Source organism: Hyposmocoma kahamanoa, unplaced genomic scaffold (assembly GCF_003589595.1).
Source record: "Hyposmocoma kahamanoa isolate Upper Pololo Valley unplaced genomic scaffold, ASM358959v1 81, whole genome shotgun sequence".
NCBI lineage: Eukaryota > Metazoa > Arthropoda > Insecta > Lepidoptera > Cosmopterigidae > Hyposmocoma > Hyposmocoma kahamanoa.
The window spans coordinates 10,773,676-10,796,350 of NW_020654080.1; the positions used below are offsets into that span (position 1 = coordinate 10,773,676).

At 37.1% G+C, this 22,675-nt stretch overlaps 2 protein-coding genes across 6 annotated transcripts; one reads left to right on the plus strand and one right to left on the minus strand.

Annotated features, from left to right (window-relative positions):
- The first annotated feature begins 224 nt into the window (after positions 1-224).
- Positions 225-16,365, plus strand: LOC113234071 (zinc finger CCCH domain-containing protein 18). Of its 5 annotated transcripts, none has more exons than XM_026469310.1 (16): positions 225-315; positions 1,045-1,830; positions 2,233-2,387; positions 3,675-3,800; positions 4,051-4,183; positions 5,839-5,989; positions 7,461-7,614; positions 8,704-8,900; positions 10,943-11,108; positions 11,963-12,159; positions 13,311-13,391; positions 13,636-13,792; positions 13,942-14,029; positions 14,577-14,694; positions 15,540-15,610; positions 15,879-16,365. In XM_026469310.1, the coding sequence occupies exons 2-16, from the start codon at positions 1,047-1,049 to the stop codon at positions 16,013-16,015; spliced, it is 2,715 nt and encodes a 904-aa protein (XP_026325095.1). In that variant the 5' UTR covers positions 225-315; positions 1,045-1,046; the 3' UTR covers positions 16,016-16,365. The 5 variants fall into 5 exon arrangements, with proteins under 5 accessions (XP_026325095.1, XP_026325094.1, XP_026325096.1 ...); XM_026469309.1 differs by lacking the exon at positions 225-315 and adding an exon at positions 483-583 and having other exon boundaries at positions 15,879-16,310; XM_026469311.1 differs by lacking the exon at positions 225-315 and adding an exon at positions 483-583 and having other exon boundaries at positions 13,639-13,792; positions 15,879-16,310.
- A 98-nt stretch (positions 16,366-16,463) lies between these two features.
- Positions 16,464-21,765, minus strand: LOC113234072 (ribonucleases P/MRP protein subunit POP1). The gene is made up of 4 exons (XM_026469314.1): positions 20,109-21,765; positions 18,009-18,376; positions 17,655-17,933; positions 16,464-16,789 (listed from the first exon to the last, which is right to left on the minus strand). The coding sequence occupies exons 1-4, from the start codon at positions 21,499-21,501 to the stop codon at positions 16,487-16,489; spliced, it is 2,343 nt and encodes a 780-aa protein (XP_026325099.1). The 5' UTR covers positions 21,502-21,765; the 3' UTR covers positions 16,464-16,486.
- Between the last annotated feature and the right edge of the window lie 910 nt (positions 21,766-22,675).

Below are 22,675 nucleotides of genomic sequence, written 5' to 3' on the forward strand. Positions count from 1 at the left end.
CTTATATACAGTGTCACCGATAAATTGTTTCCTGCATTATACTAATGAAAAGGATTTTTATACGAAATTCTAAATTTGCATTGTTTTTATGTTCCTCGCTAGATGACGCTAGTACCTTTTTTTTTTTAATTTAAATTTTTGAATGAGCCTACTCTCACTCTCTACTCTGAATACGACGCCCTTATAATTCTAGTCTATGGTTCGATTGACTGCGATGACGAGAAAACCTTGTTGCGGCGCAAAATAAAAGGGATTTTTTAATTGTATTTACGTAATTACATCAAGAAAATTACCGTCTTATCCACCTAAGATAAGGTAAGGGCGTAAGTTAACCCTCGGAAGTACTGGAAAGTGATTATTTATTATGTTCATATTTCCTCCTGTATCACAGCCATGTTGAAGTAGTGTTGATTTTACTAAGTTTTCGTCAGTTTCTCGTTTATAAAAGTTGAAAAAGTTGTTCACAAGTAAATGTGACAGACCCGAGTTTAGTTTGTGTTGTGAATAAAAAGTTGAAAGTCTTTCCAATATGAAAAGTGTTACAAAGTGCCTTCGTTTCTGGCGTCGAGGCGTCCTCTTCAAGGTAAGGCTGGATGTGTCTTCAATATACATCAGAACGTAGCATTTTCGAGCGACTTCGTTCTAAACTTGAACAGTAGATTGATTAAAAATATACAAATGCTAGGATGTATGATTTCATGTAGTTCTATTGAAGCAAGGCTTCACGTGATTGGCGTTAAAATGCCACGCTTTTGATTCTCACAAAGAAATCACAGGATAGGAATTTGGAATCTTATATACCTTTATATAATATATACTTCATGAAATATCAAACATGTATATAATTATTGGGTATAACCATTTAATGACATTTTTATTTGCTAGGTTTTAGTGTGTATACTAACATTAAGAACTTAAGCCTTAATTAAGAATGAATGGTGCGAGTCAGGTTAACCACAGCTATGTTTATGGAAGTGTGCTTGATTGGGTCGGGAATTAGTATAATGTGGAGATGGTACAGAAAAAATTGCCATCTGTTTTCAGGGATGGATTCAGAAGACTCGCGTGATGGGTCTGGAGATAATAAATCCTCATCTAGTAGTGGCAGCTCCAGTTCAAGAAGCCGCAGAAGTTCATCTTCTGATAGGAGTGAAGGTACCAAAAAAGGTGCAAAATCACCACCACGGTCTCCACCTAGGTCACCATCAAGATCTGAAAGGCATCATTCACCATCGCCCGAGAGTCGGTCACAATCTTCAGTACACTCCCCATTACTTGGGAAATCCCCAAGATCCCCAGGAAATTTGAGTGGTGCTCATTCTGACATAAATTCTCCTGAAAATTCAATGCCTGCTTCGCCAGCAGGTCCTAAATCTCCAGAAGGTCCGCATTCACCCAGTGATGCTGGCTCAAATGTTGGTTCACCAGAACGTACATCTGCTCCTTCAGGCGGTGAAGGGCCAAAGACACCTCAAAGTCCGAGTAGTTCAGCACGATCTGCTCCAGGTTCACCGGAGTCTAGATCTCGTCCAGCCTCTCCAGATTCTGCATCTCAGCCCACTTCTCCCCCCTCCAGAAATCCCAACAGTTTCCGACCCTCAAGCCCCTCCCCGGACAGGACTTCTTCGCAGTCCTCACCAGATATATCTCAAGTAAAGAAAATTGAGAGGAATCCCAAGGAGCCTTGGAGAAGACATACGAAAGCAGAACAAAAAATGGTTGCTGTTCCACGAAGCCGGAGCAGATCTGATTCTAGTAGATCAAGCAGAAGTTCATCATATAATAAGAGATCCAGTGCTAAGGATCCGGCTACAGAGGAAATTTCTGAAGGTAATTTCATTAAAAGCCCTTGAGTCATGGGAGGAAATAAATACATATAGTTTTTTTAAATACACTATTTATAGTATATATTGCAACATAAATTGTGCATTAAATCATAAAATATGGCACTTATCTTCTCAGTCCTTTTTACTTTTTTTTAACAATGTTGCTTCATAGCTACTTAATTTTTGTAAACATAAGGTGTCCCAAAAGACAATGACAAGCTGGGTACAAGGGTGTTGACCAGTTGGTAACAACTATAAAAAAAAAATGTTTAAAAACATTAGAATAACTTTTTGTAAAATGAGCAAGCTATTGAAAAATGAGCAATGAGCAGAATTGTTCCACCATCCAGGCTTATCATTGAGTTTTTGGACACTTGTGTATAATTGTGATCCAATGAAATTGTAGGTGAAATGGAATCAGATCAAGAAGACAGGAAATCAAGGAGCAAATCCATTGCTAGTGAGAAGGGTGATGCCAAGGATCTGAATATCAGCCATGAGGACCTTTCTGATGTGTCAGACTTAGATTCAGGGGCTGAAGATAATGAAAAAGATAATAAGGTATGTGAAACAATAAGGTAAGGCCATTGCCAAGCGTCTTCCACATCTTTTGTATTGTTCTAAATGTGCTTATGACCATATTATGTACTTTACAAATGAAAACAATGAAACATACCAATGAAATAGTAGATAACATAAAGATGAATCTACACGAGAAGCATTAACTACCAAGCATTAGACAGAAATACATGTGTGACAAGTGTGTTGGAAAGTTTATAATTTGTTAAAAATTGGTTACAATGAGAGTGCTTTGTTTTTATACAATAATAATTCATATTCGTGTTCATTCAACCTTGTATTGTAATAACACTTTGGGGCAACAAACTTAGCTCAAATATTTGGTGATGTGACAAATGGATTTCCAAGTGCTTTTATTTGATTATTTGTCCACAAGAAATCTGTAATCATTTTGCCATTGCCCAGAAATTTGTTTATGTGGTATTGAAAATGAATATATACATGAAATTATCTTAACAGTACAGAAAGGCTCCAAAAGGCTCAAAAGCCACAATTTCATTGAATCATTTTGAAAAAAGTGCAAATATAATTTCGCGATGCGAACCATTGCCAAAAAATGGATGTTTGGCTGGACAACTGGACGTGTTCTTAATACTAAATGTGTTAAGGTTCTTGAAATCATAGTTCTAATTTAATTTTAAATTTGTTTACACTTTGAATACCTTAATATTGTAAATCATTATATAGACATATCTAGGGCCATCCTTAAAAGCCTCTAACTAGCTCTAACTGGGTTTTAACCATTTTAAGCATTGTTAAATTTAATGTTATTATTACAATAATATTTGATGGTTATTTGAAGGTATATTTCACAAATTTTTTCATTCAACTTTTTTACAAAAGACCATGAAATAGTGCGTGCATAGACAAAAAAGCGGGGAAGCGGGTGAAACCACGGTATTAGAGTTATACAAGAATTTATTTTTATTAGTTGCTATTTAAATAATGCTAATCTTGTTATTTATTATCCATCACAGTAAATGAGAGTCCACTGGGCCGCGAGATGGATATTCTGTGACTTTGCCATGAAATAAATTATAAAAATGAATTTAATGAAAATCCCTGTATAATTCACTGCCCACATCTGGGCATGTCTCGAAAAAATTAAATACACCTTGTACTTTGAGATAAATCAGCAAAACTAGTTACAGGTCAAGCCAGTAAAAATGTAGGGTAAAGGAACAATTTCTCATTGTGACATAAAGTTGTTAAACTTTATAGTACCTCTACTGGATAATCTCTAGACAACATAAATACGTATTTTTACAGAGAAAGTCACCACCCATATCACAGGAAACCAAAACAGAATTGAAAATTAATGGAAATAATACTGGAAGTACACAGTCTTCACCTAAATCTGAGACTGGTAAAATAGATATACCTAAATTAGAAAAAGTAAGTTCTAATAAATTAAGTATTTTAAAGAATTTATATCAGGACTTCTGAATGAAACTCTTGCGGTAAATGATTATTTAAAGATTTGTCTACGGACATCCTTCAATGTCCTCCACTTCTAGTCCAGTTTTGTTGGTATTTGCATTATAGTTTACTTAGTTGTTATCTCTATCTGATTACATTTTTAAAAGCTACATATAACTTTTATGAAGTGACATTTAGACAGATTTTAAAATGCATATATTAATAGGTACCTCAAGAAAAGACGAGCAATACCGAGGATGGAGAAGAGCAATTAGATTTTGAGGCTGAAGAAGGCGAATGCATTGACACTAAGCCTAAAGATCACTCAAATGGTGAATCTGAGGCTTTGGCTGAAAAAGGTATGTAATAGACCAAATTTACAGTGATTGTTCTTTACTGTGTATTGTCCTAGACATATCCTTATATTTATAGTTTTACTAAGACAGGATTTTGTAAGGCTCCATCCATATTCACTTTTCTTTTACTTGGTTGTTGTTGCTTTTCCCTGAAGATAATGGTGGTATCTGAACTCCACTGGTAGGCTCAATTTATATTGCGGCGCGAGAATCTAGTTTGTACGTTACACAATTGACCATAAAGTTGATTATGCTATGTACAATATCGTTACAAAAATTCGCTTTCAGTTCGTTCCGCCACAATATAAATTGAGCCTTATCGCATTCTTTTGACTTAGTGTATTATCAAATTCTCAGCCTCCTGCCCGTATCTCATTATTTAGTTATGTTAAAGCTTTAATTCAGGGAAGTACTGCCATCTTACCTATTTCTGCCGCCAAGCAGTAATGTGAGCATTAAGGCGTTCAAGTTTCAAAGGGTAAGGGTGCTGGTGAAATTACAGGCACATGGGAATTGTCAACTTATGTCTCAGGGTGTCGGGCGCAGTGGCAATGCCCCTCAGATCTTTATGATTTAAAATTTTGAGTGACACTGCAACTGCTTGGGACAGGTGTGTCACTTACCACCAGGCGCACGACTTGTTCGTTCCCTAACTTAGTATTATAAAAAAGACAATGTATGGTCGGCGCAGTGTTTTCTTCTTCCATTCATCTCTGTCAGCCGTTTTCCCGTCTTCCTCCACCCACATCACCTATCCATCCATGACATTCATGACCATCATGACATTAATTATTCCAATTTCATGTCCATAATTCAAATAAATGACGTTTAATATTAAGAGATGCGCTATTACTTACGCTAAAATTGATTAGTCTATTCATTATCTAATTACGTGCTTTATTTAGATTACATTCTGTATGCTCGTTGTTAAATATTATATAGTTTGATAAATTGCATAATCATGATTAGTAAGAGTTCTTATATCCTTGTATTCATTCTGGTGTACAGTAAATAGCGATAATGCAATGGATATTGCTATTGCAGTCGTGATGAGAGGACATCGAGTGAAGTATTTATTGTCAATAACACCTAAGTAGAGGTCTCTAATTGGCTGTTGCCGGTCTATTAACTCAGTGAACGTTACGATCTTCTTGATTACGAATACTAATGTCCACTTGCACTAAACTTAAGTACGTCTTAAACCATAGGTTCCCAAACATTTTGGCTTACTGCCCACTTAGGATAGATAAAAAAGTTCAACGACCACCACCACAAAAAATAATTGAAAACACATATTTTTCATATTAATTTAACACAAAAAATCACAACGAAAAAAAATGTTGTGTAGTAGTTTTTATAGATAATTCAGGTTTTTTTCCAAATGCGGTAGCACCCAGTGGACAGCAGCAACTCCCCCCAATGCTGCCCAGGCTCCTACTTAGGACTCTTCAGCGCTCACTGGGCGGTAGGGACCTCTTTGGGAAACTATATCTTAAACCAGTTCTTAAATTGATAAGACACTCCTAAAACAATGCACTAAGAGTATGTTTTGCATTGCAAGTACTGGTTTAAGACGGACTTAAATTTAGTGCAAGTGGACACGAGTGCCACGGGGCTAGATAAACTGGGAACTGAGGGAAAATGTTCGCTTTTAACAGAAGATATAAAGCCCGGGAAGCGTTCGCGAGGCTCGTCACTCGAGGAAGGCGAAGTGTCTGATGAAGGCGAGCGTCGCCCGGAGGAGAGTGAGCCTCGGCCAGTCTGCCGGTTCTTCTCACGCGGCGCTTGCACTTGGGGTGTTAGTTGCAGGTATGTTACTCGCTGTCCTGTTTATTTCATACATACTTATAATACAATATGACTTTTTATACAAGTCAAACAACAAAATATACATTTGTATACAATGTTGTTGAATTTGCAAAATTATGTACGATGATCGTATCGTAGTTATAATAATAATAATACTTAATAATTCATACGCACGCAAACTACATACATACATACGCACTCATTTCGGTTCAGGGTTCATTGAAAACCAGCGCCAGTCAATTATGGTTGTGGCTTATGTTGAATGAAGTAAGTCCTTTTGCGTACGCCACAATCGCGCATATGACAGTACAAAATTTGTAGTCGTTATATTTTGCTTTTTGTCTGTTTTGTCTTATGTTTTTTTTTTGTTTTGCTTGTCTAAGTATTATCTATATATATTTTTTGTATCTATGTGTTGTGGGGTTACAACAAATGTCTATTCTTCTATTCTATTCAAACGTGCGTAGGAATTATTAAGTATTAATATCCCACTAATTGCCCTAACAGCCTACTGTATTGTCGTCTACATGACGCGTTCCAATACTTTGTTAATAAAAATGTGTGAAATTCGTCAATCCGCATGGGGACCTAAACTTGCTTGACAGAAAAACATTTTTAAGAAGGCGAAATGTAATAAATACAAAAAAAGTATTAATAATTTGCCTACAATAGACAAGCAATCCTAAATAGCTATTTTTCTGTATCAGAAAACCAGCTCACACCGGTTTAGTGATTTAAACGGAAAATGGATTTGCATAGCGTTATTGTTTATGACACAATAAGTACTAATGAGAACATTTTAGAAAAAAGACCTGTATCTGCATTCTTTTACCCTTTTGTTTTCTTGAACTGTAATGCATTGTTATAAATTTATAAACATTTGTTTTGATCATGGAGGTATATGCTGCTATAAACTAGTAGCCAAATTAAGGCGACAGACGCATGTTCGAGTCCAGTCAGTTCGAAGGATTTTATCTTTGTATTTGTTCTATCTTTGTATTAATATTAACAAACTAGTGGAGAATTTTCCCAAAAATATAGACGAATGTCATAGTAGTAACGCGATTCAGTAAAAAAAAATATCACAAAAGTAAAAATGAAATTGTGCTATCACATCTGTGATCTCTTGATGAATATGGGTCGTATTCTAGAACTCTACTCAATGCTCAATTCATGATTTGAGTATGGTTTAAAGCACTCGAAATCATACTCAAGTCCCTGCCATTAGGGTCGTATTTCCAGTGCTTGTGTTGCCAGTGCAATCCTGACTTGAGCATTGAATAGAGTTCTAGAATACGACCCTAAGAGCGGTTGCACACGGCGACGTTTAGCAGCGCGTCTGCAGCGATGCAGTCACTAACCATCTACCCTTACACACACACGGGGCTGAAGCAGCGATACTATTGCGATGCAAAGGCGAGACACGTTTCTTATGATTCTACATTAGCGACTGTATCAATTCGAATCACAGGTTTCTGCACCCCGGAGTGACAGATAAGGGCAATTACAACATGTTCGATGTGGTGCGCGGCGTACCGGCTACAGGATCGTACCCCCCGCCCGTAACCCGCGATCTCGCGCCACCCGAGTCTGCTTGGGAGCGTGGTCTGCGCACGGCTAAAGAGGTACCACCTAAATCACGATTTACTTTGCTGCTATTGCTCTTCTGTTAAATACACTCGCCGACAAAATTTGTGCCCCCTTTCATTTTTATTACTTGACGATCTCGGTGACCTAACGGCGTACACTGTGGGCGCTGGATGGTTCTGGGTTCGATTCCCGGTAGGACCAATTTGGGAAACGAACTTTTCCAAATTGGTTCTGACCTGGATATTGGCATGGCCTGGTGGGAAGTGCCCCAGAGTGAATTTCGCTGCTCTGGCTCTCATAGTACATTGAATTTTCTAGTTGACACCAGGCAATTGGTGTAGTTGTCTGGCACAAACAATGCAACACAAAGCATGTTATTATTATTATCATTATTATTCTTGGGCTGGAATAGAAAAATATTCTTATCACTTAAAAAAAGTTCAAATTTATAACAAGGACATAAGGAAATGACGTTTAGTACATCAGTTTCAAAATTGCGCAATAGTTTTTAACCAATCAAACATTGTTTAAGCTTAGGGCTTTTAATACTGAAAATCAAGTTAAATTATGTGTCCGGGAGTGTATGAAGCTAAAGTTCTTACTAACTGATAAGAATGTAGAAAGTAAGGGAAAAAATATGACATGAGATTAATGTGGAAAATTGTAAAAGTTGATCAACATCATCCAAAAGCTATGATAATTATTTTTACGATTCATAATTGTGGTAAGGTAGTATTGTGATTTATTTATATGATTGGATTGCATTTTCTTGATGTATTACTTTTCTAATGGGGCTGATATGTTCAACAATTATCAAAACCTTAAAATAAATACAGTTAAAAAAAGAGGACTATTTAAGCAGTTACATATATTTATAGACGTTAATAGTGTATGTAACATTTATATAGATTTTAAGACTTTCGTGGTTATTCACTAAATGATTATCACTAGTATCAGGTTTCTTACCACGGGTTGAGTCAACCCGTGACCATGGAGCGTGCAACCGTTCCGAAATATCGGGAAAATAAAAAGAAGTCATACCGTGGTAAGAAACCTGATACTAGTGATAATCATATGTAACATTTGTTAGTTTTTCGTACATGTATTATATTTTTTGATCTTAGATGCTTCGAATAGCTAATAAACGTAAAGAGCAAGACATGGACTTCGAAGAGAAAAAGTTACACTTATCGGTGGGTGGCGTAGTTCACGATCCGGATGCAGAACTGGCATACGCAGCGGCCGCAGTAGGGGCATCGCCTCCGCAACCTCATCATCACGAATTGGCCCCTCCGCCGCACCGCGACCCAGACATGTATAGGTGAGATCATATACTTAGTCTGGCCATAAATACTGTTACACTTAAAGATAAAAAAATATTACATTTGAATTTCGAATCTGTCATTTTTATACGATTGTTCATTGTGTTTTCTCATTTTGGCGCCAATACATTGTACAATATTTTGCGATATTAAAATCGAGTGGGGTGATAAAGAGAACCGAATCGCTGTGATTGCATTACACAAAGTAGGTATGGAGCCAAATGCAATTTTTAAAACTCTCCATACACTTGGTATTAGTAAAATGTTTGTGTACCGGGCTATTAATAGGTACAATGAGACTTCCTCTGTTTGTGACAGAAAAAGATCTGGCCGTCCACGTAGTGTTCGTACGAAATAGGTGGTCAAAGCAGTAAGGGAAAGAATTCGAAGAAATCCTGTCCGAAAGCAAAAGATTTTATCTCGGGAAATGGAGATAGCACCTAGAACCATGTCACGTATTTTAAAAGATGACTTAGGACTTGCAGCCTATAAGAGACGCACTGGTCATTTCTTAACTGATAATTTAAAGAAGAATAGGGTGGTAAAATCGAAACAACTACTGAAGCGGTACGCAAAGGGAGGTCACAGAAAAATTTTGTTTACGGATGAGAAAATTTTTACAATTAAGCAACATTGTAACAAACCAAATGACCGTGTTTATGCTCAAAGCTCTAAGGAAGTTTCCCAATTAGTCGACAGAGTGCAACGTGGACATTATCCGACTTCAGTGATGGTTTGGTTGGGTGTTAGCTATGAAGGAGTGACTGAGCCATATTTTTGTGAAAAGGGTATCAAAACATCGGCACAAGTGTATCGAGATACCATTCTTGAGAAGGTAGTTAAGCCCCTTAACATCACCATGTTCAATAACCAAGTATGGTCCTTCCAGCAAGACTCGGCGCCGGGTCATAAAGCTCGGTCCACGCAGTCTTGGTTGGAAGCGAACGTTTCGGACTTCATCAGAGCTGAAGACTGACCGTCGTCTAGTCCCGATCTTAATCCGCTGGATTATGATTTATGGTCAGTTTTAGAGAGTACAGCTTGCTCTAAACGCCATGATAATTTGGAGTCCCTAAAACAATCTATACGATTGGCAGTGAAGAATTTTCCCATGGAAAGAGTGCGTGCTTCTATTGATAACTGGCCTCAACGTTTAAAGGACTGTATTGCAGCCAATGGAGACCACTTCGAATTAGCTTTTTATATTTTTAATTGTTGTATATTTGTGTATTAAACTAACACACTATAAAAGTAATAAATGTTATTTGCAGTTAAAAAAATATTTTTATTCTCTATATTACAATATTTATGGCAAGACTAGGTATATATATATTTATTTTATAATACCAAGTGACGAGCCGAACAAGTCCGCCTGGTGGTAAGCGACACGCCTTTCCACAACAGTTTCAATAGCAGTAGAGCTCCTTGTGAAAGAGTTCGTTCAGGAAAGTACTGCCACCTTAACTATTTCTGCCGCCAAAGATAATGTGAGCATTACTGCCGCCGGTAGTTGAAGGGTCGCTTGTGACAAAAACTCAGACCTGAGAAAATAATGTTTAAGGTGATAATGAAATTAAAAAATATCTACTTTTCCCTTGCACTAATTTCATACCTTATGCACCTATGTATCCACCTAATAATATTGACAGATCGGCCTTTTTTTATTCATCACGGCAGTATAAGTAACAAATTTAAAAAAGTCACGTGCGCCCTTTGAACTAACTGCGGCAGATGAGACTGTTAACAGATTGACTACATGTGCAGTTGATGCTTGAAGTCGTAATCAACTTTATGCAGCCGAGAGCTCAACTGCATGAAGTTGATAATGATTTCACGCATTAACTACATGCAGTCGATCTCGGCTGCATGAAGTCGGTTTCGACTGTATGCAGTTAATGCGTGAAGCCGTTACACGAGACCTCGACTGCATGAAGTTGATAACGAACGAAAGTTGGACGAGTGTATGACACCTGCGATACAGTGTTTTCCTAATGCGGGGCTATGAGTGTGCGTTGTTTGTTTATTTATTACTTATATTCAGGGCATACGGCCCAATGTACCGCGGCGGGCGCTACCCACGTGGCCCAGCGGACGAACGGGAGTTCTATGAACGAGAGCGGATATATGAGCGCGAGCGTGTCTACGAACGACCGCCGCCTTATGACGAGCGCGGCGCGCCACCTAATGAGGAAATGCCATATCATAAGGTAACCTTAGAATATTATTTAAGTTAAACAAACGCTATCATCCATTATCAATCTATAAAATATTGCTAAATTAGGCTCCTGTTCTGTTGTTTTTGTGTCTAGGCTGTCCTAATTTGGGCTCCAACCACCACGAATTAATTTGTACAAATCATAAGGTCCATTATTCTGTTGTTACAATTTTCTGGAAGAAATAAAGAAATTTATTATTGCAGTCGGTTCCGGGCAATTCAGGACTGTGGATACCATTTCCATTGTCAAGTTTTTTAAAATAACGGAATCATATTTTCTTTTTCGTGGTAAATATGTTACGTTATACATTTATAATTTGACATATTATATATATTTATACACAGCTAATTGATTATTTTTTATAAAATGGTTTTTAACCTTTATTTTATGAAGAGTTAAGCTTAGTATCTAAAACATATGTTTCTCTGTTTTCTTTAGATAACTACTTCCTAAAACACAATACAATTACAGATAAATGAATTCAAAAGTTTTTATATGGATACTGAACAGTCATATAGTTCAATTTTAGCTTAGACTTATGTTACCTGGTTTCAAATGTTCGTATACTTTACTATGGGTTTGATAAAAATGAACCAATCCAGTAAAATATGTGCAAGGAGTAAATAGGTAATTATACTGCATTATTTTTGCGCTACATTTAATAACCCATTCAGAGTCTCCCTCATCAGGGATACCCTGAATGATGAAATGATGAATAATGATCATTCGTCTATGATCATTAAAGATAATTGGACTATAATCTATGACTACAAGTACATCCGCATTATATTAAATATGAAAAGTGATTTAGAATTCCTATTTTGAATATTTTTTTTTAATTGTAGCGCCGAGTTCGTCCGTCACGAGAAGTAATAGTTCAGCGTGCAGAAGTGGAACGACGAGAGCCACGTGACGCGCGCGAGATGCGTGAAGGGCGCATGCGCGAGGGCCGTGGAGACGAGTGGGCAGATCCCTGGATGCGCGCTGAGCCTGCCGCAAGACGGCGACGACCGCCGTCCTCCGACTCCTATTCGTCATCTAGGTGAGTGTATCTGTTGTTGTTTATTCTTTTTCACATTGAACCAGTGACTGGATCCAGTGCTGTTGACTCTTTCAGAAGCTGAAACGGAAATTAATATTTAAAGCACAAACTGGAATAAAACATTTGTGTACTGCTATTCCAGTATTGAGATTCAATGACACTGAATCAGTTGCTGGGTGGATATAACTTAGCTTCAATTTTTACCTTTGAAATAATAGAGATGACCGTCTCCTTCAATAGAATGTATACACGTAGTGAATTTGCAATCTAATAGCCTCCGTAAAGTTTGTTGAACTGTAGTAATATATTAATTAATATATATTAATACTCATTAAACATCTACTAACATGGAAGTATTTGTGCAATATTTATACCGTATACACATTTCATTGCAGGCGAGTATTGTAGTCGTGTTAGGATAGAAGTCATCAAAATTATTTTGACGATTAAATCTTCCAGATTTTGTCGATAACAAATCTGGAAGATTTTAATTACAGAGCAAAGAAAATCTTAAAATAGTATATTTTAGTATTTAAAGCAAACATAGTAAGTAATGAAAGGGTTTAAGTTTTGAATTAAAGAAATTACAGAGTAGACAAAAATGACTACTTTAAGTAACCAAAATATATTTGATTAAACTTACTAATTCCAAAATACTTTTCACGCTTGTTTCCCCTCCTCTGGCCGTTGGAATTCACAATTCCATATAAATGTCACCACGGTTTTGGTTTTCCATCTGACATCACATCTCATTAACAATGCATGTCTCTATCACTGGGACACGCTTATGTATGAATGCGTGTGTGATACGATACGCCTACCGATACATGTACGCTCTTAATGAGTGCGTACTTAATATATGCGCCTTTCATGCGTGTACTCCATACATGCGTGACTACTATGTGTACGTACTTTGTTTTCGTGTGCGTACTCAATACATGCGTGTCTATCAAGTCAATTAATAAATATAATACACTTCATACATTCGACCTCATGTGACATTTAATAAACGCGTTATTATCGTATGTACGTACGTGACCGTCATATATACGTGCGTGCCAATCAATGGTACATGCTCGGTACGTGCGTGTTTTTGTGTGTGCGAATGTGGTCTTTCTTGCACCTCCCTCGGCTTCCCGCTGACCCTGCAGCCCTTCAAATTCCAGTTCTCGCAGCTCTCGTTCACCGGGTGCCCGCCGCAAGAGGCGAGCTTCTTCATCTTCACGACAGAGGTAAGGGGTATTCTTCAAATTCTTATTTGAAATTTAAATTTTAAAAAATCATTAATCTACTTGTTGTCTATACTTATTGTATTTTAATAGGGATTCATATACATAGGCTAGGCTTACCTTTAGTACATTTCTTTTCGATTCTTTTTTTATTATACAGTCTTAATAATAATAGTTTTTATAAATAGTAGTAATCAGGACTCCCGATCGTGATAATACATAAATAAAGTGTGAATGTGCCTGGCAGCAGACTGTCACCGTCGGTGATAGTGCGCGAGCGGCGCTTGGCAACGGCGCGTGCGACGGCTATGAACCCCCCCGCGCCGCGCCGACGCGCGCCCTCCCCAGCCGCCGCGCGACAGCTAGCGGTCAACCCGCCGCCGCCGGCTTCACATCGGCATAAGGTAAAGGTTATTCACAAAATGTTAAATCTCAACACAATTTAAAGGGTAATATTTTTATGATGATTTGGTGTTTTTTTTAGTTGATATTTCAGTTGTTTCATTATTGGACATATTTCGGTAACACCTAATTTTTCCATTAACTTTCTTAGGACGAAATCGATCCGTACGGCCGCAACAAAGCCACGACTCGCAATAGAGATAGGAAAAAGTATTCAAGATCATCGTCATCTGGTTCAGGTAAGAAACTTATTAACATCTATTACCATTTTAAAAGTCATGAAAGTACCAATTCACCTGGAATATATACTAATAAATAACGAACCATTGTACACGCTCTAAATAGAATGTAATAAGTCACTTATATTATCAAATTATTATTAATAAATAACTTTTAGTGGCAGTAGAGCTCCTTGTGAAAGAATTCGTCCAGTGAAGTACTGCCACCTTACCTATTTCTGCCGCCAAGCAGTAATAGGCAAGGTGGCATTACTGTTTTCCGGTTTTGAAGGCTTAAGGGTGCTGGTGAAAGTACAGGCATATGAGACTTGTCAATTTATGTCTCAGGGTGACGGCCGCAATGACAGTGCCCCATAGATGTTTGCGAGTAAAAGCTCTGAGTGGCACTGCAGTACAGGCGTGTAGCTTATTATCACGCGCACGTCTTGTTTGTCCCGTCACTTGATATTATATAAAAAGAAAACTAATTTACACCTGAATGGTATCACATAATACATAAACAAAATATTAACTTACAACGGAAACTGAATTTTGTGAATTCTTACAGAATCATCGACGTCATCAAGTGATTCGGAGAGTGAGTCTCATACATCTTCTTCGTCGGGCAGCTCGGGCGCGCGGCGCGCTCGCCACGCTCGGTTGCTCAACGCCGCCGCCAGACCAAGGTCAGTAGACTTTTTGCCCTAAACACCCTTCCGCACAAGCCCGTTCACAATAGTGGTAGAATTCAATATTAAAATAACGGGGGTAAATGCAACGAAACAATTTAATTGGTATTTACATATCTATTTATTATAATGACGTTTCGGCCAGATTGCATTGGACGTGGTCACGAGTCATCACCATATTGCTAAAATCTAAAGAACTAATGTCTTCTAACGGCACATGAACTTTCATGCAAAAGTTAACACTAGTACCACCATTTCAGGGTACTAGATGGCCTGTCTGTCTCTTTAAAGAAATGTTTTTTTGTCGTTTTGATGATTTTTTTTTTCGCTTTTTATAACATATGGAACAAAAGCTATTTAGTACGAGATATGATGAAATACTATGTAATATACACATGTGTTCTACCTCTTGTGATGATACCATTCAGTGAAAATAGAACCCATTTACGAATTCGGGCAGCAACATATACATTGCATGTCTCTCTGTCATTATTTGTTGCCTTTGCCTGTTTTTCCTTTAACGGTTTGTGTGCTTATAATTAATTTTTATTTATGTGTTTTAATCGGATTTCCAAGCTTGAAAAACTGCTAATATAAACTCTGTTTGCGGAATGCATATTTGTTTTTGGTTTCGGTTACTTTTAACGATTTTAAAATTTTTAAACTTTGCGGATTTGTTTCTAACCACATAATGTGAAGCTGGACAATTCTCGAGGGGAAAAAAAAACACGTGGCACGTTTTACGGTCGCACGTTTGTTACTAACTATTAGGTAATAGTGTATACCAAATTAAAATTCTCTCAGTTGAGAGAAAGGTGCTAAAAGTGTGTCGGGTATTTCAGGATGAACGCTAAGAGCGCTGTAGCAGCAGCAGTGACTATTCCAAATAAAAAGGAAGCCCCTAGTGAGAAAGGTAAGAATGTATTTATTATAAATAGTCCACAGAATTCTGGGAACCACAATACAGCCACATGTTTGTCACGGTTACAATCGCCCGCTGTTGGATACTGGCCTCCAAAATAAAGAAACCTATCTCAATCACCGTGCTTGCCACGCAGATGGGATATTATAGAAACTTACAGCACACGCGAAGACGTTGCTGCCTATAGAATTATGCTCGGGAATATGTTCGCCTTCCATGAGTCAGAGCAAATCAGTATTTACAAACAAATTGTTTTCAGAAACGGCCAAAAAACGGGCGGCGACGTCGCCTATGAGCGGGGCTCCAGCCAAGAAGTCTGTCTCGCGGCGTGAAGAACTTCTCAAACAGTTGAAGGCTGTGGAAGACGCGATTGCTCGGAAACGATCCAAGATATAGGATCCAGGTTCGCGATATACCATGAGTATTGCGGACAATGTCTCAAAATTCATAATAGGCATTCGCACTGGTACGTCAAGGTGGCCTGCGTGACAAAGTGCTGCATGAATATATCCAGTTCTAATGGCCCTTTATTCGGCCTACAGTCAATACACTGGTGGTGTACAAATAAGCATTTAAGTTCTTTGTGATGTTCATGGGTAGTTTATATGTTGACTTTGGAACCATTATTGACTATTAGTAAGCAACTATATTCTCTTAGACATCAGGTTCAATATTTATTGTATGTGTATACGTAAACTGTATCAACTTTGACTAAGTAATTCTTTCAATGTCGCAAAACGTGTATTCTGGTAGATTTGTTCATCACAAGGTTACAGATAACCTATTAGGTTTCTCTGGATAGATTATCTAAGAACATTCATGAGCAAAGGAATAAAAACCATATTTTGAAAATCGACTTTTTATTTATCAAAGGTTTTTAAGTATTTGAATATTGGCTTGTCTATATTTCCTAGATGTAGTGTTTCTAACAAGTACTTTGTTATGTCCAAGTTGTATTAAAGCATTTAATGCATTGTAAGCGACATATCCAATACCACAACTTTTTGCTTCAGAAAAGCTAAATGCTGCTTGGGAAATAAAGCCTAAGATTTCTCTTGAATTTGAGAAACGGATAGACTTTACATCTGAAGGTAGCCATAATTCCCTTATACTTTTAACATATTCTGAGGGTTCAGCTCTAGTCTTCTTGACTGTTTTCTTTTTGGATACCTGTAATATATAATTTAGCCTTTTATTCAGACATATTGTTTTACATGACACTTTGTATTGATCTTGTTATTACATTTTCATATTTTAAATTAATGAAATGACATAAATTATGTTGTGCTAGTGTTTCTGTATGGTATATGGGAAACACCTCATGGTATATGTAATGTGCATTGGTCAAAAAAGGTGTTCCACATATGTACATGCATGTATAGACGTAGCTACAAGGAGCGACATAGAGTTGTTAAAGCCACCAAATATGAAATAATTAATTTTTAGAATTCCGGATTTCCGGAAATAGTTTTACTGCATTGTAGGACAAACTACTGACCTAGGAAGTCGAAATTGGATTTTAAAGTAATTCTAACAGTGCCATGTAAAAAATGCAGTAGATAACTGACAGCTGTTTCCGTTCCGTCAATGTGACCGTCGGTATGCGGGATATGATGCTGTGTCTAAAGCTAGGGAGGGGCGGAGAGTGACTGTTCTCGTTACTTTTTTATTCTCTGCTTTGATAAAAAGTCAGTTATCATTTTTTTACATGGCAACATTAGAATACCTTTAAAACCGACTACGACTTCCTAGGTCAGCAGTTTTGTCTTACGATGCCGTAACACCATTTCCGGAAATCCGGAATTTGAAAAAGTAATTAATTCATATTTGGTATTTTTAACTACTCTATGTCGCTCCTAGTAACTATAATATCTATTCACGTATCTATGTAGGTGGAATATCTTCTTCCGACTATTGGTAATGTGTATGAATTATTTAAGAATGTACCTATTATTATATATTATATAGGTAGGCATACTTATGTGAAAATATATACAACACCAAAAGTCGTGTAATATTAATTTGTAGATCTTACCACAACTCCTTTCTTTCTTAGCTTTACTCTGGTTTTTCGCCACCTTTTGACATCTTTCAAATGTTGCACTCGTTTCTGTTTCCTAATTTTCTCATAGGGATCTGGATGGTGGGGTTCAAATAGCGCCTTCATTGAAGTCAAATCGTTGGCTACTTGCGGTAAGCATATTAGGGCATGGCGTTTTAGATTTCCTTTGCCTAGTATTTGCAAATATACTGCTATTAGGCAGTTTTCACTATTACCCATTACTGGAAGTGTTTTCTTTTTGATAAGACAATCCTAAAAAGTAAATAATCCATTATTTAGAAGACTACATACTGACATTATGATGAGACGGTTATAATGTAGCATTACCTGCAATGTATCCAGTAGGTTCTTATTTCTCAATACAAAAAAGTGGTTTTCAGGGTTCTGGGGTACCCTCCAGTCCTTTAGCAGTACCTTCCAAGGACAAATAAAAGGACTTATGGCGCCGAGTTTTGTGTAATTCACCCTTTTGCTTGGCGGTAGCTTGAAGTACCTTTCCCTCAGTTCAGATTCTATTCGTTTTTCTTCTTCCTCACCTGCATTTGAATCTGGAGGTAAGTAACTTTCTCCCATTTCAAAGGCTAAGCTCTCCGTTTCTCTGAGACCTCCTGATCTTCCACCGAACATAATGAATGTCTGCCAGAAAGGGAGACTGTAGCCTGACGGGACAATTATGTCCCAGCCACTGCCATAGCCTGAAATTTTATTGCAAATAAACAGTAGTAACAAAAAAGAAGTCACATCTGCTGCCTCTGTGGCCGAATGGTTACCATGCCGGACTGCCACGCAGAGGGCCCAGGTTCGATTCCCGGGCCCGGGAGAAATATTTGTATGGCCTACATTTATTTCTCTCGTCAATTTGGGTGTAATTTGTTGTTGTCTGTGTGTGCGTCCACGGCACCCACGACAGCGTTTCCCTAGTTCGGGGCTATGTTGAGTGTGCCATTGACCTCCATTTGTTAGTAAATGGACGTCGGCTTCGCGCTCAAAATTGTCCGCACGTATAGGGCGTTAAAATCGCATACAGAGCATCAATCGCGCAACAGTTTTCGTTTGTTCGACTGACAGCGCGATTGTCAATCATGCAGTACTATATACTAACTTGTAAATATTACTGCAGTAAAGTGTAAAAACAGGATTTAATATCATATTTTCACCAAACAAATGTATTGTGTATTGAGTTCTAGGTTTTTGCGATTGTTACACAGGAAAAGAAACTATTTTTCCGGATTTAAATCGCGTATATATTTGTTTATTCAAACGAACCGACGTTTCGGGTCCTTTACAGGTCCCATGGTCATGGTTGACTGTAATGTGTTATCATTTAAATTAAATTTTATATAAACTTCTTGGTCATTTTCAATTGTTTGAACCATAGTGATTGAAATATTTGGAACGAAGAAACTATAGAGTAGTGTTAATTTTAATCTTATTTTTAAAATGACTTTTTATTCAACATTAGCATTATCTAACAAAATATTGTTGTACTCCTTTTACGGCTTGAGATTACCTATCAGAAGCCAGAAAATACATTTGCCCGAAATAACGTTAGTTCGAATTTTCATGTCAAATTTTTTTAGGAATATTACAAAACAAAAGCTAATTTTGGCTTTATGAGAAGCATCAAAATTACTTGAAAGCGTAACAGTATTATTATTAATCGGTTTTCGGAATTACGAATATTTGAGTATATACATTTAGTTGAAATATCAGTACATTTCTTATAGTACATGCTTATTTTCACATTTATAATATTTGTATGTTTGTATGTTTGCCCAACTCTTTACTATTTCTTGAAGTGAATTTGTACAAAATTCGACATAATAATATACATAAAAATTAATTGATATTTACAATAAAGGCTGCTCCATTACTCTTGTGATCAAGTAATTTTCAGTTGAAGCTAAATATGGTGCATTTTGTTAAGCTTCCAGTAGAAGCTGAATGTGGTGTTTTTGGGCCCTTTAAATTGTTTGCAAGCTAAATTAGGCAGAACTGCAATGACGTTACAAATTAAATGTTTTAGTTTTTTTATATTATGTTACAAGTCACTACATTTGTATAGGTTACCTTCGGACATTCTTTTTTGTGGTTTTTTTATTACACCCAATATCCATTTGTTGGTAGGTCAATGTGTTGGTATGTGCATTATTATTATTATTAATGTGCGTTATTACATCTAAATGTATATTTATATGGTGAGTACATTCAATTAATAACTGTTTCTTATCGTGTCAATGGCATACACTACAATGCTTGCTAATGAGATGAAAGGATTTACAATGCCCAGGGTGCACCAGACATACAGGAAAGGAATGTATATGGGGAGGCTCCTTTTTTATGTATATATAGTTGAATACTGCTGTTGCTGCTAAGGTTCAAAAAGTTTTAATATAGTTAGAACCCTATTTTAATCTCTATACTTACCAACTTTCTTAAATTGAGAATTTTGTGATCCTGGTCTCTGTATTAATACCACAGGAACATGCTGCAAAACTGGATCTTCTTCACACACTTCTCCAGGAACCAATTGAGTTTTGGTAATATGTTGTATAAACTGACCATTGGTTAGTCTTTTCTTTTTAATATTTTCATGTATTTGTGTATCCCAAAGAGGAGACATTGCAGCATATTCAGGAATGTTGACTATAGTTTCTGGTTTTAACACAGTACCATTTACAATAGCCTTTGTTCTACACTTGGGTCGACTTAAACGGGGGTCTTTCACAATCAAACCAATAACAATTTTTGAAGGCAACTGTGATGGCGAACTGGCTAGACTAAGCTTTTGCCACAAATCATGCTTTTCTTTAAGATGTAATCCAGACTTATCTGGTAAGTTTGATATCCATTCATTACTTGTAACCTCAACATCTTCAACACATTTCAGGGTATGTAACAAAATAGCGTGACTATTAGGACCAGTCAACCGAAATCTGTTCAAATTTCCTGGTAAAAATTTAATTTCATTATTCTCTAAAAAAATATTTGTAATTTTCCTTCTTTTTTCAGGGATTTCTTGTTCAGTTGTCTTTGAATCTGGACACAAAATGTCTGCTAAAACAGACTTCACTTCATTGACTTGTGACGGATGCACAAATAGCCATAACATTTTATTAGATGTACTGCTTGGCACCCAAATAAAGCATATTTTGCCTATGTATCCATACGGAAAGGAATTTGCTTTGTACAACTGTATGGCACCTTCTCTACTTCCATTAATGTATGCTTTAGCACAAATTCCTAACCCACAAGAACTATTTGTTAAGGAATGAAACATTTGTTGTATGCATTCAACAGGGCCTGAGATTTCTATTGGAGTGTAGTATGAAATATCTTGTAAAAGGCAGTGAGCAGAACTGGCTCGGTAACAAGCTCGAAATGCCTTGTCGCACGGCGAATATGCTAAGCGGTGCCCCCAACGTTGAATCATGTGGAATCGCTTAGCATGCCAGATGTGAGTTTCTAACCAAACATTGCACCTCTGCCGCCTACTGTACTCTTGGAATAAATTCGCTGGTCGCCGTCTATATTTTCTAGATGGCCGCTTCTGCTTTGGAGCTAAACCGCTCTTTTTCATTTGCTCTATATGACCTCGCCGAAGTTTAACCGGCAATCGTTTACAGTTGTGGCTCATAACTCTACGACGCATATGGACAGGTAAGTTTTGGAAAATCAGTTTGGTGGCACTTGGACGAAGTATGCTTTCCGTCATTGCTGCGATTTCTATGCTTCTTGATGCTGCAAACTTCAGGCTATTTGCAGTGTTTGGAAGATGTTCGTCACCGCCTAAAGTGGCGTCAAATTGTGAAGATTCCATTGTTTTCTCGATTTTAAATAACTTAGTGTTTGGCTTTTTATATTCAGTAGTTTTGCAAGGTACAACTTACAGGAATACCTAAACTCTAAATGTAGGCACATTACGTAGTATCTCTCACAAACTACAAATTGTAATGGTATCTCTTAATCTCTTATTAGTTTGTGGCACATAACCAACAATTTTTTTTTTAATTTATTGCTGGCCATGGAAACAAAGTCCTTCAGCCGAAAACATAAACGTTTAATTATATTTCTGTAAATATGGCCACCACAAAAAGGATAGGCAATTTGAGGCGGCGTGATTGTATTGACTCGGGATTCCTTAGAACGGGCCGATACGGGTATTTTAGTTCGAGATTCGTATAATTTCGCGTTTTAATCTTCGATTAAGGCACAATAGCACTATCCTATTCCACTTTAAACTAGATTTCACAAAATAATTGAAAGTCAAAATAAAAACGACACTTTTCCCTCCAAAAGGCCCAGAGCGAATCACATAACCAACAATAATTATTTGAGTGACGTCTCACTGACAGTTTAATTTTTTTTTTGGCTTGCATATTCCTTTGAGCCATAGTTTAATAATTATCATTCATTAGAGGTGGAAAAACTGCTTATTTTTTGAAACGTTTAAATGTAACTTTTTTAAGAAAGCGTGCTTTTTTGTTTAGAGGATGGAAAAAAGTAAAGGAAAGGAGCTGCCCTATCTACGGAATAAACATGGCTACCTAAACGAAAATAGTGCGTCACAAATGGCGGATTTCTTTAACGATGTACCATAATCGATAAATCAATATCGACAAGCAAATGTATGGCTTAAATGCTTTTTTTATATAATTTCAAGGGACGGGACGAACAAGTCGTGCGCCTGATGTTAAGCTACACGCCTGTTCATACGAGTTACAGTGCCACTTAGAGCTTTAAATTGCAAAGATCTGAGGGGCACTACCACTGCGCTCGTCACCCTGAGACATAAGTTAACAAATCCCATGTGCCTGTAATTTGGGAATGTTTTATGTCATATGGGAACATACGGGAATATCATATAAGATTTTGAATTTATTATTTTGCATTTTTAAATGGTCAAATATTACGAAAAGTGAATTTGCACAGAAAAAATGTACTTAATTTGAGAGTATATTAAAAAAAGAGAAAATTTTGTTATATAAATCTGG